Consider the following 20,028-nt stretch of genomic DNA (forward strand, 5'->3'; position numbering starts at 1 on the left):
TATTTGCATGAAAAATGGTTAAATGAGTCTAACAGGTTGAACATTATCAAAATTTAAAACAGTATATTGTTGTCCAAGTATTACTCTAGTAGTTTTAATGGAAGCAGTCATCACGCTCGACTAGAGGCATAATTGTTTACGTCTTACCTCTTCATACCCCGTTGTTGAAACATTACTCTAGTAAAAGAATTATTCCATTAGATGAATCATGATTAAGTATGGTTGTTGAAACATTACCTAGTAAATCAATAATTCCATTAGATAAATCATTTTCAACAAAAATATATATTTTTTAAAACCAAAAGTCTACAAAGGAACATCACATCACAATAAAGAGAAAATGAAAATTCTTATTATACATAGAATGTAGAAAAATGAGATAATATAAACAAATGAAACCATAAATCAATAAGTTTGGACCTAAAATACAATACTTTGTACGTACACATTCACAGAAATTAATGAAGCATTACACAAGAGAAATCGACTGATCCTGTTCAGCCAACGATAGCAAGCAAGCTCTGTCGGACAAGTGGAACCGAGCAAACCAGTGAACCAAAAATACCCGTTAGACCATATGCTATCGCACAAAATGGTAAAGCCTCGGGCTCTTTTGCAGATAATGCTGCAGTTCCCAATCCATGTGCACTGCAACCAATCATCCATCCAAAGTTCAAGATTAGGTTCAAAACATGGGTCAAGACTATAGGTAGTAATCTCAACCCATTTTACTAATGATTAGAAACTGGGTTGAACCTTATCTCAAACGAGTCAAATCAACAAAATCAGCTCAAAAGGCAAACAAATGGGCCAATACAAACAATACCTAGATGCGGTTGCAATTCCACGAGCAATAGGATCATCGAATTTTAGTTTATCAAGAACTGCTTGTACGAAATTTGCACCGATAAGACCAGTCAATACAACTGCAGCAGCAGTAAGCGATGAATTCGCACCTACAATAAGTACATATGACATTTAATAAACATGTAGATGAACCGAGCATGATTTAGGGCTAGAATGTGTTCAACAATGAGCAACAAACCTTCGAAAAGTGAGACAATGCTGAGAGCAAGGGCAACAGTAATACATCTTGGTAGAATCGATATGGTTAAAGTTGGTTCTAACCCAGCAAGTCGGCCCAAAAGTGCAGTTGAATACAAAGAGAATAAAGTTGCTATGGTGATAGATGTAAAGATCTCGGCTGCATGTCGCTTAACAAGCTGCAAAGACATTAATTAATGGTGCAAAATTTAGGGCAAGTTAGATATAAACATTTAGTACATCATGAAAATTTAAACTATATCTGTATGTTTGTAATGTATACAAACTCAAAATCTGCTAAAAATATAACAAGATGAAAGGAAGTAAATTGTTTAGTTGTCAAAACATTTTCTGTCCAAAAAGTTTCGTGCAAATCTAATGAATGAAGGATTTGACTTTCATTTACAAAAATATTGGTTTATTTTACCTTTAGTAATATAGAACTTTATTTTTTCTTTTTGGCATTTGCAAGTTTTTTATTCCAGCAGTGCAAGGTAATTTCAAAAACACAAAAGTTTCTTCATATCTAACTAGATATATATGTGTATATAAGGTATTTATGAAACCATCATTTGAAAACCAATCACTCTTATAATATACATCATAACAGAGTATTTATAATGTTGTGCTTTTAACATTAATTATTTGTAACTTACCTTTCTTTGTTTGAACATTGAGAAGGCAAAAGAGAGAATAACGGATCCCAGAAAGCCCATTAAAATGTCACCAGCTCCGGGATTGGAAGATACTTTAGTAAGGTAATATCCTTCAAAAGTTTAACACAAAAAAATTAGACATAAAGCAAGAACAAAATAGTAACAAAATACACTTTGTAAATCTGCAACATGTTCAACAAGTTAAATTAGTGTGTATATATATAATATAAATATACTCTAATCTTATTTGCCACACTAATCGTTTATAAATTAGAAAAATTGTGGACAAATGGTATTTCGTGGTAAGCCAAACATGACCCGATTTGACCCATGCAAAAGTATACTTGTTTCGACCCATTAGAGAATACTCTGATCCGACCATATTTACACCATTAGTGATGAAACAACGCTGGTTAGCAATTTTAACAATACGTGATGTATGAAGGAACGCAAATAAACAAGAATTAAGTTGGAATATGTACCAAGAATTGGAAAAAGTCCAGCTTTTGAAAAATATCCATAACCAAAAGCTGCAAAATCTGCTGCTAATGCACAACATATAATTGGATGAAACACCTTTTTCAGACCAGATGGTAACCTAATAGCAATAAATCAACCAAAAGAAACAATCAAGAAGAAACCCATACACCTTGGGTCACTTTTAACCTGTTTGACCCATTTGAAATAAAAAGTAACCCAAATTAAACTATGTGTGAGTGAAAGGTCACAATTTTCATCTGTTCGATTTATGCTACAGGGAAACAAGATTTACCCGGTACCAATTATGTAGCCTAACACAGTAGATCCTAACAAGAATGGCAAACAAGTTCTCGCATTGGTTCCGAGTAACTCGGGATACTTAAGGGCCGCAACAAATGACGCAACAGAAATTACACTCCATGCAACAATCTCCAATGAAGAAAAAGGAGAAGGTTTTGCCATAGGTTCAGCATCGATCATTTCTGTTTTAACCATTTTTCTTACAGCAATTGCTGCATATCCTGCAACTGCAAGTGAAGCTAACCACCCTCCAACTGTATGAAACAAAGAAAAAGTCACATTAAGTTACATATAAATGGGTCAATTCAGGTTACGTCTATCTCTAACGGGTCATGTGGGCCAAAAGTCACCCAAAGTGTTAATCTTAAGCACAAAACACACTAATGTTGATATGGATTATAAATTTATTTATGTGTTCATATTTGACATATTAATATCTATAATAAAATTTATGTTCTTAAGTAGTAAGTGTTTTGGGTCAAACCAACCAGGCTGATTTCAATCACATAAAAAAAAACTCACATATTTTCACCCCAATGATCTTATAACCTATAACCCTACCCGCATCACCAATTCATTTTTCACCTCTACAATTATGATGAAAGATTACTACATCTTGTCAACAACCAATTTAGCTGCACAATAAATCTATGACACATTCCTATTTGCAAGAAAAATGTGCAAGTACACACAATGTGCATTGCCTCGCCTTTTTTTCGTTTTTCTTTTTTCATCAAAAAATTATGACGTGTTCAATATTTTTCACAGAATAGTCCTTTACTATAAAAAAAAAACTTTCTAGAATCAATACAATTTAGCCAAGTTGTAAACATGGGGTGAAAAAATTTCAAATACAGACTGTATCCACTGGTCTCAACTGCATATGCAAACGCGTCATTTGGTTATCAAATATGAATCCAAAATACAAATGTATCTATTTGTTGTGTCCTATATAATGAGCAGTAAGCATGGTATATTAATAACGATCTTGGTTATATTTATATATACACTGACAACTGATAGCATTTTGTCCAACTCCTAAAAGGCTAAAATACACCAACTTAATTAACATAATATCCACCCTCCTATTTGGTATTTCATTTAATATCTGCAACAAGTTTGGATTAAAATAGATATGAAGAAGCAAAAATGAAAACATTGAGGTACCTAAAATGAGGCAGATCTTGACCCCTGAAGCTGCAGGGATATCTTGAATAGCGAGAGGCAAAATAACCAAAGAAGGGACATAAAACAAAGGCAGCCATCTTTGAATGAACAGAAGTGCAGGTTCAAAAAATTTTACCAAACCATTTGCAGCTGCTGGAACAGTTACATCAAGAATAACAAGAATACTGAATATACAAAACATCCCAAAAAGAGCACTTGGAAACTTAATTGCAGCAGCAACAAAAGCCTGTTTCAAGTATTTATCCATTGCCAATATGATCCCAAGTGAAACAATCAAATGTACTACTCCCAATACCTACAAACACAAACACCTTTTAAACATAATACCTAAACACACAAAAAAAAGGAAATTGTACAAAATATAAACAAATCACGTAAATGCTCCATGTGGGTCATGGTACTTACTTTTGTTCCTATTTGGTCATTAAGAATATATTTTTTCGCATTATTTGACTTTCAATTCGTTCACTTAACTAAATTTTAAAAAAAGTTGGCATGAGATGGCTTGCCACATAATCTTTTTTACTGACTATACCAATTAACTATCTCTAACTTACAAATTGGTCTAATTAAAGCAATGGAGTAAATGATTACCAGGTAAGGACATTATTATCAAATATAATTACTAAAAATCGATCACAAACCTATATACATTGCTATACCATCACTAGAATGTAACAAAAATAACCCCAAAACCTTTTTTTAACATCCATAATGGAACATAAGTCATTAAACATATACTTAAAAAGACCAAATCAGAACAAAATTAACTGCAATTACATTATGTATATAAGATTACGATCTTACTATTAATCTATTATCTATTATTATTGTAATAAAATGTTACTGCCAAAACAATAAAAAATATATATATATATATATTCAGTGAGGCATTTTCACATACAGTTTGCAGTATATTGGAAGTAATGGTGCTGCTGCTATCTGAGCCTGCAGATTTCAGCAAAACCATCCGACTAGACTGAGTTCTTGGCGTACTCATTTGCAAAAACTTGCACGGAGATCTATGAACTATAACTGGACCAGAAATTTGGGTATTTTTTTCAGCCTTGATTGTTGATTTTTTCTTGAATATGAGTAATGAAGAAATAGGGCATGATCCATTGGAGAATGCAGTTGAATTTTGATGGCGGTTTTTGGGGAAATAGTTCCACGAAACAGAGGATGTAGCAGCCATTGATGAAATTGTGAGTGAAGATGATTGAAAGAATGCATTTTGTCATCTGGTTTGGGAAACAATCGTGTGGATGTGAGAAGATTTATGAAGATCAATAAGATGAGATCATGAGAATGAGTTGCTTTGACCTATTAAAGTCAACATTCATGTCAATGATCAATGATAGAAGTCAAAGAACAGAACAATTATTCGAAACCGAATATTAGTGGCCCAACGGCCCAACTTAATGGGAGACTGGGTTTATAAATCTCATCAGCCGTTGGGTATCCAATCCAATCCAATTTAGGTATAAAGAGGAAAAAAAAAAGAAAAAAAAAACAAATTCTTTTTTTTTAACAGCAGGGTACTTAACCATCCACGCGTTCATCTCCTTCAGTTGCATAACCCGCCCCCAACTGTTGCTCAGAAGAAAACCCGGCCCAATCCGAGGGCATGAGCGGTAAAACCCCCTCCACTACTGCCCCGCATATTTAAGGGTAAATGGTCAACCATGTGTGCAATGTTGCACTCCACAAGAGTCGAACTTCTGACATCTCATTAAGAGAGACAGATCACTACGATTCTAAACAAGTTTTCGCATTGATGAGGTTACACTGTACTCTGAATTAATAAAAACAGATATTCTTCAAACCAAACACACCCCGTGTTTTTCTACAGTTATAGTCATGGGTTACACACACTACTCTGAAGTTTTTTTTTTTTTTTTTTTTTTTTTTTGGGTAAAGGGTATATTACCCGGTGAAGTTTTATAAATGAATCAAACTTTTAATACAAAAGGAAAATTTAGTGAATTTTTTTTTTTTTTTTTTTTTTTGGGTAAAGGGAGATGAATAAACAACTTTGTGGTTGTCATATTAAGTGGCAAATCTAAAAAGGAGTTTTAGGTGAGCATGTGAGCAAACATTAAAGTGTAAATATGAAAATATAATTTAAGAAAACATGAGTTACAATAATACATATCTGGTTTACACTTTTGATACAGTAATCCATACTCTATTTCAGAACTCTTGGATACACCAATTCTACGGCTAAATGTATTTCAAAAACACGGTCAGGTTAGCCATGGTTAAGGAAGCTGCTACATCTAGTCAATGGTCAGACTCTATTTCAGGAGTGGAAGGTCAGTGATGCGTCATCTCCACATCAAGCGTCGATGTCTTATGATGATGATGTGAATATTGACTCTCATGTTGTTCCACTACAAGTTCAACTTGCTGCATTTTAGTTGACGCTTCGTTTTCTTGTACATTTAGAGATGAAGGGGAATGTGAAACAAGCTTGGTGGGTCGTCGACTTGGGATTTTAGCTCGGTTAGTGTCAACTCCTAGCTCAAATAGTTCAAATTCTTCAAATGAATGTAGAACCGGATGTAAATAGGCGTCGCATAAGTATGCTTTCATGTCATCTTCAGACTCGGTAACTTCATCTTGTGTGTCCTTCTCCACCGCTTCCTGAAATTCACACGAAAACATATACTCGTATGTACTAAAATGAGATCCATTAAAAAAAACTATACAATTTCCAAGCCTACAACTAATCGTTAACGTTGTTAAAGATGTTTCTTTTCTATTTTAGAATAAGATGGATAAGAACCTACCTCAAGAGGGTATTTTCGGAAAGCAGGTTCGAATCGGCTTTTGCAGTATTTGTGGAAGGTCAGGGTCAAAATTGGCAACACGACAAGTAACGGAGTAGAATTTACAGCCTTTTTTGTGCTAAGAAGTCCCATCAAAAGAAGTTGAGATATAATCAAACTCGCTATTATCCGAGTATGAACATGTGGCCAAAATCCAGCAGCACTCTCGTATCGTTGATTATAAACGTTTATTATCTGCAATAGTATTAGTATATTATAGTAAATACTATAAAAACAAAAATGCATATACACTCAATACCGACAAAAAAAAAAAAAAAAAAAAAAAAAAAACGTTGTTTGTATGTGCATCTTAAAAGTGATTATTTGATATTCAAAGTCGGATTATTTGGAATGTATAAAATTCTGTTTGCATGTGCCTTCACTATAGTCAAACATCAACAACTAACTTTTGAGATTTCATAAAGTTAAAAGAGTGTTCCAAATTGCAAATTCAAAGCCATGAAAATGAGCAAGAATTACCTGGTGACGATAAACAAAGTATGCAAACGCGAAGAAGATGAGTATAAAAGGAAGAAGGATCGGAGTAACTACAGCGTACACGGCACCCATAAGAAAGTATAGTTGAAGTGAAGGAATAGCTTCAGGGAAATCTATGCCTTTAGGATTCATTGCTTTTTGTTTATCCCTTTCAGTTTTCACAAGTAACGTATTCTTGAGATGAAACATGATCAGAGGTTTCAACCGAAGAATCTCTCCCGCCATTCCTGCCCATCCGTCAACCATTATATATGTTATAAAAAAAGTAGCCTTCATTGGAATCGATACCCCGATCGTCCTCGGAATCCTATAAAACATGGAGTAATTGTTAAGAAATCATTGGAACATAGCTTTTGTTTAACATGACTCGTACTAAAATTATTACCCAACCCGCTTCACCGGCCCATTTTGCCACATCTAAAAAGGTGTAAATATACTTTTTTTTCTTGAAAGTAGGTATGTATGTTATGTTATAGGAAGAGAAAATTTACTGTGTAGGGGATTCATTTAGGAAAGAATGAAGTTGTTCAATGGCTGTTCCGGTCGCAATACTCCCTAAGAAGACATTCACCAACATGAAAAAGTAGTATTTTGCAGCCGTGCTCCTTTCCAATTCAGAAAACGCAACGTGCCCCTCAATTTTTGACATAGTCATAAGAATACGAGGAAGAAGCCACAAAAAAATCTTAAGAGCAAGTCCAGGAAGAAAACCTTGAAGGAAAGACTTAAAAAGGCTCCTGTACACATTCCATAATCATCACAATTAACATGTATATAATAATGTCTGCTAGTGATAAGCCATTCAGATTGAAGCAAGAAAAATAATATTTTTTTAAATATTTGCCACTTTTAATCAAGAAAATATGTACCATTCAATAAGGGGTCGAAGAAAGGGAGCAACTTTTTCAAGACCATCAAGATTGGCGAGAGACTGAACGAATGCAATGGGTATTATGTAGAAGAACACTAGAGCAAAGACTGCAACCGATATAACTAGTTTACGAATGGTCAAAGAAACAAATGAAATAGCAAGATTTTTCCAGTAAACATCGCGAGGTTCAGGGGCCCAATCGGTTAACCATATAATCGGGTTTTTGCTTTGTTGTGTTTGAGCACATATGGCTGCACCCCATCGAGAGTTGAACGATACAAACGCAGCTTGCATAATGCTTTTTGGGTCTTTGACAATTTTCTGATGCTCCTCTGTTAACTGAATAAAAAATTAACGAAAATGCACTTCATACATTCAAGAACCAGAAAAGGCTAATAGCAATAAAAACACACAACATACATTCCCATTCGTACTAGATTACCATCAAATAAAAGATGGTTTGGTCCCAGTTTAAATCCCAAAAACAACTAATATCAAAAAGGAGCTGTAAAAAGTACCTCATTGTAAGTCTAAGTTTGTTTATCTTATGACTAAAAGTCTAAAACCAAAACTAAAACTTTGACTTTATATTTAAAACTATATATATGGATTCATTTTGTACATATTACAAATTGATAACCAAATCAGATAATGTTTTTAAAATTTAATGAATGTTTAGATATGGATGAACCCCAAACTTAAAAAAAAGATCAGTTATGATATATAGCTGTTAAATTCAGCCCATTTGACCTTGGAAGTCAGAGTATTTAGGCACCAGGAATGAATGGAGTTATAGAGATAATAGAACACTAAAGTGATTAGTAGCAACACACCTTTTCGTCTAGCTCTTTAATCTGCTGCTGGTAGTACTCTATGGAATCTACCTTTTTGCCCCAAAGTCCAAGGAAGCCCATCTGAGATTTCAGACATTTGGAGTTAGAAATTTCATAAGTGATGCTATATATTAGATGTGCTCTTTTCAACACGTTTAATTATGAAAATTTTGATTTGGGTCAGGTTAGCCGAAACTTAAGATGGTTTAGATTTGTATTTGTTTGCAATATAAGTGTACAAGATTTCAGTGCAAAAGAGCTACCTTTTTTGTTGGACGTTTTTCTGGATGTCTCTCAAACTTAAGATGGTTGTAGTCTAAACGATTTTGCAGTTTTTGTCTTTTCCTTACTGCTCTTGCATACTTGTTTGCATTGTACACAACCTGAGTAAATATTAAACCTTATCATGGTTACCGTGCATATTATATGTACACATATGGATCCATATGAATATGCAAAAAAAAATAAAAATATATATATATATATATATATATATATATATATATATATATATATATATATATATATATATATATATATACATACATACATATATATATATATATATATATATATATATTATGGTACCTGGTGACAAAGATAGTGAGCTGAGTGATTCTTTTTGAAGAAATGGTCGACAGTATCGGAAACAGAACGGTCAGGGACACGAGGCACATTTTTTACCAGGACCTGCAATAATAACCTCTTAGAATTAAAAATTTTAGATCTTGAAATTTGTCACACACAAAAAAAAAGCTACACAGTTTATATAATAAAGAAGTTCTAGGAACTTTCTGTATTATATATGCTTCTTACTGAATTTAGTACTAATCAGCTAGTTATGAATGTTTTCAATCATAATAGAATTAAGTAATGTCAACTTTAAAGTATAAAGGGGTTGGCAAAAACAACTAAATGTCGCATACCGTAAATTGCTCAGCCTGCCTACTTTTGGAAGCCAAAAAGTTCAATCTCATTGATGTCACCAAATCATACTCCTTGTAGAGCATGTAGCACGCCCAAAACGTGAATGCGTACATCATAAATATGTGAGCAAAAAATCTGAAAATCAGAAGATACAAGCGATGACGCTCAATAATCAAAAGGGTCTTTTTCCAACAATGTAAAGTATGTGGCCCGAAAAAATATTTGTATATTATAGTACCTTATGATTATGTATCATACCATATACTCATATACGGTACAGAAGTCTTCTTTGTATGCAATCAAGTTCATAGAATATGATAGAAATAATGATATGTAAACTTACTTTGGAGATTCTGGTTGAACATTTGATATCGAAAGCTTATCAATGTCGCTGATGACCAATTCTTTACTTAGATAAAACAAAATCCCTCCAGATACATTAACAGGAATGAGAACCAAGAATATTACAATCGCAGCTGGACCGAAAATTTTTAAGCTGCAATTAAGTTAGATACTATTAAGTTAATAAAATGAATAACAAGTCAAAAGGGCCAAATAAAAAGAAACAGCTAAAACAGTGAATTAGTGAAAGGGGTCAAACTAGTGGAAATGGTTGAAAGTCAACTAAAATAAACTGCTTTTTACAAACATAACACTCTGTAACAAATAAATAGTAGCAATGATATATAAATCTAGTTTCTTCATTTACATTTAAATACATTAATTGTTTAAATAAAGAAAGGAAGAGTTACGGGTCAACCCAACCTGATCCATTCTAAAGATTGACCTTTGTGACCCACTATTTAACATGCTTAATCTGCCCATTTGACCACCTGTGCATGATACTTTTCGATGTGCACTATCAACTTCTTAAAGATCAGTCCTACTAATCAAAAGACTAGAGCTAATTGGGCCAGGTGGAAAGGGAGATATGCATAGCCACATGGCTTTATGGGTCATAAATGAATGATAATAAAAATAAGAACTCCAAGCTTAAGATTCCCATATATTGTGATAACATAATATGAAGCAATATCAATAAAAATTACAGTAGAATTTTTTATTGAACAATAGTTATCAACAATAATAGTACAAATCATTAATTCAAGTGGTCTATAGGTAGATCAAGAGCTAAATGTAACGAATCAATACGTAAACATTGTTAACGGAACAATTTCCATATTTGGATGTCCTATATTAATCAAAAACCATTATTTTCTTTGCAATTTTGGCAAGTGTACTACCATTATCAAAGGTGTTTTAGACATTGAAATTTAACATCTACGAACATCTAAACTCTCTGTAATTTCATCTCTCTTAATTGATACAAATTTACAAGATACAACGAAGATATTTATAGACCCGAGATACAAGACCTTACTGCCCAATAAATGCAGCAACCCAACTAACTACATTAATTGCACCGTCCCAACTAACTACATTAATTGCACCGACTACCTACTAACATTAAATGTGTATTCGTATGTCTTATTTATTGTAACACTCCCCCTCAAGCTGGAGCATAGATATTGATCATGCCCAGCTTGTCACAAAACTGACGGATACAATTTCTAGGTAATGCTTTGGTGAATAAGTCAGCTAACTGTTCATTACTTTTGATATGAGGTGTTTGAATAATTCCTTCTTCTAACTTTTCTCGAGTAAAATGACAGTCAACTTCAATATGTTTGGTCCTTTCATGGAAAACGGGGTTGCTTGCAATATGAATAGCTGCTTTGTTATCACACCACAGATTCATTGGTTCGGACTGAGCAAAACCAATCTCGCTAAGAAGGTACGAACCCAAATAAGTTCACAAGTTGTCTGGGCCATGGCTCGATACTCAGATTCCGCACTTGAACGAGATACCACATTTTGTTTCTTACTTTTCCAAGATACAAGATTTCCTCCAACAAAGACACAATAACCAGTTGTAGAGCGTTTAGTTGCAGGATCACCATTATAATCAGCATCAGAAAATCCCTCAATAGTGTGATGACCATGATTCTGGTATAAAAGACCACGACCAGGTGTACCTTTTAAGTACTTTAAGATATGAGTGACAGCATCCCAATGTGAGGTTCTCGGAGATGACAAGAACTGACTAACAACACTCACCGGGAAAGCAATATCAGGACGGGTGAGTGTAAGATAATTTAGCTTGCCAACAATCCTTCTATATTTTTCTGGGTTCATAAGAAGTTCTCCTTCGTCAGTTTTTAACTTTACACTAGGTATCATTGGTGTTTCACAAGTTTTTGCATTAATCATCCCAGAATCACTGAGCACATCAAGGCAATACTTTCTCTGAGATAAGAAAATACCTCTTTTATTTCGAGAGACTTCAATACCGAGAAAATATTTCAAAGGACCAAGGTCCTTCGTTTGAAATTGAGTACTTAAGAATGTTTTTAACTTGTGAATTCCTTCTTTATCACTCCCAGTAATTACAATGTCATCCACATAAACAACAAGCAAGATGCACCCAGAGTTTGATGAAGCGAAGAATACGGAGTGATCATATGCACTTCTTCTTAGGCCAAAGTTTCTAACTACCGCATTGAATTTTCCGAACCAGGCACGAGGAGATTGCTTCAAACCGTAAATTGCTTTTCGTAATTTGCATACTTTACCAGACTCCCCCTGAGCAACAAACCCAGGTGGTTGCTCCATATAGACTTCTTCTTGCAAATTTCCATGTAAAAAAGCATTTTTCACATCAAGTTGGTGAAGTGTCCATTGATATGTAGCAGCTAAAGAAACGAATAGTCTGATAGATGTGAGTTTAGCAACAGGAGAAAAGGTCTCAGAATAATCCACCCCATATGTTTGAGCATATCCCTTAGCAACTAAACGAGCTTTCAACCGTGCCAAAGAACCATCAGGATTAACCTTTACCGTGAAGACCCACTTACAACCAATTGCCTTTTTAGAAACAGGTAAGTTAACTAATGCCCAGGTGCCATTATGATCGAGTGCATTCATTTCCTCAATCATAGCAGCACGCCATCCAGAATGAGCCAAAGCTTCACCAACAGTTTTCGGAATGGAGACAGAGTCTAAAGTGGCAACAAAAGCACGAGAAGAGACGGACAATTTATCATAAGAGACAAAGGAAGCAATAGGATAAGTACACTTACGTTTACCTTTTCGAAGAGCAATCGGTATATCAGAATCAGAATCGGAAGATTGGGTATCATGAATATCACTAGAAACATTACTCGGTGACTCACCGAGAGGATCTACCGACGATGACTGTGGCTCAGGAGCGGGCACTGATGTAGGACGGGGTCGTCGACTGTATATATATTGAAAATGGTCAGTTTGTTCTGATGGTGTGGGCTCTGGTGTGGGATCTGGTGTATGATCTGGTGTGGGATCTGGTGTGGGAACTTCCATGCTATATCTCAATAAGTCATCACTCTCCTCATGATTGCGAGAAATAGTTGTAGGAAAGAACGGTAATTCTTCTTGAAATGTGACGTCTCTGGAAACAACATAGCGTTGGAGAGTTGGTGAAAAGCATCTATACCCTTTCTGAAGACGAGAGTATCCTAGAAAGACACACTTAATAGATTTAGGATCTAATTTGGTTAGGTGAGGTTGGGTGTCTCGAACAAAACAAGTTCTACCAAATATCTTAGGCTCGATTGGAAACAAGGATTTTTAGGAAATAAAATACTATATGGAATATCACCATTAAGAACTTCAGACGGCATGCGATTTATAAGAAAGCATGCAGTTGATACGGCATCAGCCCAAAAAGGTTTTGGAACATTCATTTGAAATAATAGTGCTCGGGCCACCTCAAGAAGGTGTCTATTTTTTCCGTTCCGCAACCCCATTTTGTGCTGGTGTATCAACACATGATGACTCATGCAGGATACCTTCTTGTAGCATATATGATTTAAAAGACTCTGAGAGAAATTCTTTTGCGTTATCACTTCTCAGAGTTAGAACAGAAGTATGAAATTGTGTTTTTACTTCAGCAACAAAGGAACAAAAATGATTAAACACTTCCGAGCGACTTTTCATTAAATAAAGCCATGTAACACGAGAGTAGTCATCAATAAAAGTAACAAAATATTTAAAACCAGATTTTGATGTCACAGAACACGGACCCCAAACATCAGAATGTACTAATTCAAATGGGGACGCAGCCCGCTTATTGACTCTAGGACTTAAGTGGACTCGTTGATGCTTAGCGAACTGACAAGACTCACAATATAAAGAGGATAAACCGGAAAACTTAGAACATAGTTTCTTCAGATTCTGTAAAGAAGGATGACCTAACCGACAATGCATCATAAGAGGAGAGGATGACTTTGAGCAAACTAATGATCGGGGAATTTTTGTTGTAGTTTCAAGTATGTAAAGTCCATCAGATACCCGTCCTTTACCAATAATCTGTTTCGTCGAGAGATCCTGAAAGATACAAGAGTCAGGAAACAGTAAGGCTACACAATTTAAGTCACGAGTAAGTTTGCTGACGGATAGTAGGTTAAATGAGAAATTAGGAAGACACAAAACGGATGATAAAGATATAGATGGGGTGAGGTTGATAGTGCCGGAACCAAGAACAGGGGAGGTGGTACCATTTGCAATTGTGACATACGATGAGTGTGTATTGAAGTCAGAGTAAAGATGGTTATTACCTGTCATATGATCTGAGGCACCAGAATCAATGACCCATTTGGAGGCTGATGATAAGAGACACGTGTCATTACCTGTTTCGGCAAAAGCAGCGGTTGAAGTAGTAGGTTTCACAGATTCACTATTTGCAACAGTTGAAGATGCAGCATGTGCTGAAAGATTATTCCTCATATTTTGAGTTTGCAATTTCTTGCAAAATCGTTTAGTATGTCCAAGTTCATGACAATAAAAACACTCCACACCAGAATTAGTGGGTTCTTCCGTTGTTCTATCAGTATGGCCTCCTCTTGAACTTCCTCGATAACTTCCTCGATAGCCTCCACGAGACCTCCCTCCTCCTCTAAATCCTCCACGACTGACAAGAGCAGTGTTGTGCTCAGAAACTTGAGGTGTTTTAACATCCTCGTGACGGAGGACACGAGCAAATGTTTCTTGAAGAGAGGGAATTGTAGACTCGTTCAAAAACTGGGACTTAATAGCATCATGTTCTGGTCGTAAACCAGTTAGAAAGCTCATGACCGCTACTTGCTCACGTTGTGTCTGCATAGTCTTAATATCAGCACTCAAAGGCATCACAGAGTTAAACTCCTCATATGTTTTCTTAAATTCCATAACATAAGCCATTAAAGATCGATCGTGTTGTTCACCGCAATGAAAAGATTTGCACACATTAAATATTCTAGAGATATTGCTCTTCCCAGAATATAGAAAATCGAGATACTCCATAAGCTCTTTTACATACTCACAATGATTTACCAACGAAGTAACCGAAGATTCAATGGAATTCATAATTTGAAGAAAGAGTCTGGCGTCATTTTGTAGCCACAGATCCCGTGTATCATCTTTAGGAGGTTCGGAAGTAAGATGAGAAGCTTTTCCCATGCTCCTAAGATATACACGGATTGTCTTACTCCATTCAAAGAAGTTAGACCCATTAAGTTTATTGTCGGTCAAACGGGCTGCAATAGGGATAGTATCGCTTAAATTACCATCTATTTTCTTTTCATCGCTCATTTTTTTTTTTTTTTTTTTAACTCAGAAATAAAATTAAATAAAAGATATAAATAAATAATAGAAGTTTTGACTTTTGCAAATAACGGTCCACTAGCAAAGCTATAATAGAAATATATATAAATATCTAACTCCACTTGCTAAGTGGATATAATAGGAGAGAGTACCAGAAAGTTTGAGTTTCTACCAAAAGAAAAAAAAAACACAGCCGACCTTTTTTTTTTTTTCTTCTCCTTCGGCGAGCAACCTGAAAGGTGATCGGAATCAAGAGAGAGACACTCGGACTAAACAATCGACGGTGAACAGTGATACACGCGCTCTCACGCGCCGGTGAACGGACGGAGTGCGACGGAGAACGGCGCGCGTGTGGGTTCAAATTAAATTTCAGGGTTTGCTATTCGAGAACTTCTGAATCGATTGGCGGGGGTGGTGAGATCAGAAAATGACATCAAAGTGGCCAATTTTTATTGACAGTGACGATCGATGGTGATGACAGTGGTGACTATAGACTCAAACGATAACAGGTACGCTCTGATACCATGAAATTTAACATCTACGAACATCTAAACTCTCTGTAATTTCATCTCTCTTAATTGATACAAATTTACAAGATACAACGAGGATATTTATAGACCCGAGATACAAGACCTTACTGCCCAATAAATGCAGCAACCCAACTAACTACATTAATTGCACCGTCCCAACTAACTACATTAATTGCACCGACTACCTACTAACATTAAATGTGTATTCGTATGTCTTATGTATTGTAACAGACATCAAAAACATGTTTGTACCAAACAATATTTAGAGTCTAATGTCAGGATTTAACAAAATAAGTAAATTACTAGTTAAGTTAAAGACTTGATAGTACCAAAATTTCTTAAAAAAGACAAATGCGAAACAGGCTACTCAGCTAGAATCCAGAATAAGCAAACATCCATTTGAGCAATTAAACACAATATATGAATTTTTACGCTATTTGAGAAAAAAAAATGATGAAAACGTGTATTAGCACCCAAATTTCTTAAAACGGCAACAAGTAAAATAACCCCAGGTTTCAAGAAAATTAAGACCCCAAAATTTCGCGAGCTGTTCTTTAATCTGCAGAAAAAATAAATAAATAAAAACAATAATAATTCATAACTATCAAATAGTAAATATTATTAATTTAATACAAATATTAATCATAATAACCTATTTATCACTAACAAATCTTAATGGTAACAAAAACCCAGTAAAAAACAGCCAACATTTAAAAACCATCTAAAAAAAGCATTAAAACCCAAATTTCACAACTTAAGCTTTTCTTAAATAAATACCTTAACTACAAAATGTTAAAAAAAAAAAAAAAAATGAGAACTTGAACTAACCCAAGAACATAAATCCTCAAAAAAGCAGCAGAATCAAGGCCAGCATGTTCAATAATCTCAGGTTCCTTCATTCTTAAAGCTTGAGGCATCCAATTAAGAAAAGTAAGATAAGTCTTGTAATTAAGATTTACAAATTTACCCACATTAAAACTTCCATTATTGTTGTTACTTCTTGGACTGCTTCTTGCACCAATAAGATACCATTTAGAAAAATAAACTCTGTCATTAATGGGTTGGATTCTAAGTAAAGCAAAAGCTATTAAGAAAGCAAAAGCTGTGATTATGTTAATAAGTGCAGAAACACCAATATCACCAAGACTAGCCATTGAAATATGAGCAACAGAAATGAATTACAAATGTGAAAGTGTTTGAGAAGAAGGTGACTAAAGTTAGAATAAGAAGACGGTGGATGTAAGAATATATGAATATTTGGGCGTGGGTATAAAAAGGTAAAGTGGGTTGGTTTTGTTGTGGTGAACTGATGGGGTTTAGCTGGATTATAGTACTAACTAGTTATTTAATACTCGTTTCGCGCCGGGAGTTCGATTTTTAATATATTTTATTGCGTTTAGTAAAATTATTTTGTGGCTAACGATGATGTCGTTGAAGCGCAACTCGAGTCGAACTAAAAGGTATAACCCGTGAGAGATTTAAATGTTATTTTAAATTAACAATATATGTGCATCTCCGCGTTTCGCTATGGAATTGTCGACTTTTAAAAATTTAACGCAAAATCAACGTGTATGAAAAGTACCCCAAATATTTAGCGTTTTTTAAAAAGCGTCCGTTTTGCGTATAGCTAATGACATTGTGTTCCTAAAATTATTTTGAGTTTAACGATGGTGTCGGAAAAATTTAACTCGTTGCGAGCGAGAAGATATGACCCTTGAATATTTGGGTGGAGTTTATTTAAGATTTTTTATGGAAAATGGTTATTTGACACTTTACCTCCCTGTTTGGGGGATTGATTTGAATTTTTCAAAAAAAAAAATGTGAGACCTTTGTTGGTAAAATGAAATTTAGTTAAAATTAAAATTAAAAAAAGGTGAAAAGTCGAAATTGCCCCTGGTACTATTCATAACTTTTGTCTATTAGTTAATACTAGTTATTGAACCCTCGCTTCGCGCCGAGGGTTCAATTTTTAATATATTTTATTGCGTTTAGTAAAATTATTTTGTGGCTAACGATGATGTCGTTGAAGCGCAACTCGAGTCGAACTAAAAGGTATAACCCGTGAGAGATTTAAATGTTATTTTAAATTAACAATATATGTGCATCTCCGCGTTTCGCTATGGAATTGTCGACTTTTAAAAATTTAACGCAAAATCAACGTGTATGAAAAGTACCCCAAATATTTATCGTTTTTTAAAAAGCGTCCGTTTTGCGTATAGCTAGTGACATTGTGTTCCTAAAATTATTTCGAGTTTAACGATGGTGTCGAAAAAATTTAACTCGTTGCGAGCGAGAAGATATGACCCGTTGAATATTTGGGTGGAGTTTATTTAAGATTTTTTATGAAAATGGTTATTTGACACTTTACCCCCTGTTTGGGGGGTCGATTTGAATTTTTCAAAAAAGTGTGGGGGCCTTTGTTGGTAAAATGAAATTTAGTTAAAATTAAAAATAAAATAAAAAAGGTAAAAAGTCAAAAATGCCCCTTGAACTATTCATAACTTTTGTCTATTAGTTAATATGTAAATAAGCTATGGAGTAGAATTTTTATATATAAAAAGTTACTTTCCACTAAAAATTTTATAGCAGTATGTGTATTCAAGGTGGTTGCAAAACTGGTTATTTGGGGAGTAATCGGTAAAGGCGGGGCATTAGAAAGAGTAATCGGTAAATCTAAAATTAATTGGATCGTATATTTTATACATTTAAATATCAAATTTTAAAATACATGTGTAAATATAGAACTCATAAACATATAATAAACTTTAAGATAATAGTCTAAAATCTTTTATATTTTTCAAAAACTCTAAAATTCTGGTTTAAATTCATGTTAAAATGTTGACCAATTTTGACTTCGAACGACTTTGATAAACAAATCTAATTTTGACCCTTTAACCGACATTAACCGAAATCAAACGTATTTTGAAAAATTTAAACAGACTACTTTTAAAAATGAGTAATCGAGTGTTAATAGCGGGGTTTTTTTTACAATAATGGGAATAATGGGTGTATTTACATATTTTTAAAATTGTAACATCCCGTTTCCATCGTACACGTCCAAGGTATGTATTTGATCTTTAGAACGTTTATACTTGGTTGTGATAATGCTAAAAACGAACATATATTTCATAGCATTATTTCCCAAGAAAGACAAGCTTTTAGTTGCAATTGTTCTATTTAAAAGTGATATTCGTTTAAATATTAAAAGGTGAAGACAAAAGACAGATTCGACGAATTGAAGACGCAAACGACCAAAAAGCTCAAAAGTACAAAATACAATCAAAGAGGTTCCAATTATTGATAAGAAACGTCTCGAAATTACAAGAGTACAAGATTCAAAACGCAAAGTACAAGATATTAAATTGTACGCAAGGACGTTCGAAAATCCGGAACCGGGACTAGAGTCAACTCTCAACGTCGACGCAACGGACTAAAAATTACAAGTCAACTATGCACATGAATATAATATAATATATAAATAATTTTTAAAAATTATATATATATTATATTAATATTTAAAATCGTCGGCAAGAAAGAAGCCAAAGCTGGTGAGCTGGAATTTCAAACTCCGCGACTCGCGGAGTTTGAATGCAAAAAATGTCGCGAGTCGCGGAGTTCCCCTGGACTCAATTCCCTATAAAAGCAAACGCAGTTTGATCGCAAAAACCATCCAATATATCAATCTCTCTATATCTATATACGTAATATTTATATTTATATTTTATATTTTAATTTTAATTTTAATTTTAATTTTAATCCTAATAATAAGGGTATGTTAGCGAATGTTGTAAGGGTGTAAGTCGAAATTCTGTCCGTGTAACGCTACGCTATTTTTAATCATTGTAAGTTATGTTCAACCTTTTTACATTAATGTCTCGTAGCTAAGTTATTATTATGCCTATTTAATCCGAAGTAATCATGATGTTGGGCTAATTACTAAAATTGGGTAATTGGGCTTTGTACCATAATTGGGGTTTGGACAAAAGAACGACACTTGTGGAAATTAGACTATGAGCTATTAATGGGCTTTATATTTGTTTAACTAAATGATAATTTGTTAATATTAATATAAAGATTTACAATTGGGCGTCCCTATAAATAACCATTTACACTCGATCGGACACGATGGGCGGGGTATTTATATGTACGAATAATCGTTCATTTAACCGGACACGGGAATGGATTAATAGC

The 20,028-nt window shown here is 34.3% G+C and overlaps 2 protein-coding genes across 2 annotated transcripts; both read right to left on the minus strand.

Moving 5' to 3' along the window:
* Nucleotides 1-330: 330 nt before the first annotated feature.
* LOC139861250 (plastidal glycolate/glycerate translocator 1, chloroplastic) lies at nucleotides 331-4,863 on the minus strand. Its single transcript, XM_071849575.1, has 8 exons — nucleotides 4,573-4,863; nucleotides 3,648-3,963; nucleotides 2,473-2,734; nucleotides 2,183-2,298; nucleotides 1,701-1,810; nucleotides 1,046-1,223; nucleotides 827-956; nucleotides 331-648 (listed from the first exon to the last, which is right to left on the minus strand). The coding sequence occupies exons 1-8, from the start codon at nucleotides 4,861-4,863 to the stop codon at nucleotides 498-500; spliced, it is 1,554 nt and encodes a 517-aa protein (XP_071705676.1). The 3' UTR covers nucleotides 331-497.
* A 1,121-nt stretch (nucleotides 4,864-5,984) lies between these two features.
* Nucleotides 5,985-16,991, minus strand: LOC139878334 (CSC1-like protein At1g32090). The gene is made up of 11 exons (XM_071865364.1): nucleotides 16,666-16,991; nucleotides 9,972-10,124; nucleotides 9,628-9,763; nucleotides 9,290-9,391; nucleotides 8,965-9,084; nucleotides 8,702-8,782; nucleotides 7,867-8,207; nucleotides 7,489-7,734; nucleotides 6,980-7,304; nucleotides 6,461-6,694; nucleotides 5,985-6,314 (listed from the first exon to the last, which is right to left on the minus strand). The coding sequence occupies exons 1-11, from the start codon at nucleotides 16,989-16,991 to the stop codon at nucleotides 5,985-5,987; spliced, it is 2,394 nt and encodes a 797-aa protein (XP_071721465.1).
* Between the last annotated feature and the right edge of the window lie 3,037 nt (nucleotides 16,992-20,028).

The sequence above is a fragment of the Rutidosis leptorrhynchoides genome, chromosome 1, assembly GCF_046630445.1.
Source record: "Rutidosis leptorrhynchoides isolate AG116_Rl617_1_P2 chromosome 1, CSIRO_AGI_Rlap_v1, whole genome shotgun sequence".
NCBI lineage: Eukaryota > Viridiplantae > Streptophyta > Magnoliopsida > Asterales > Asteraceae > Rutidosis > Rutidosis leptorrhynchoides.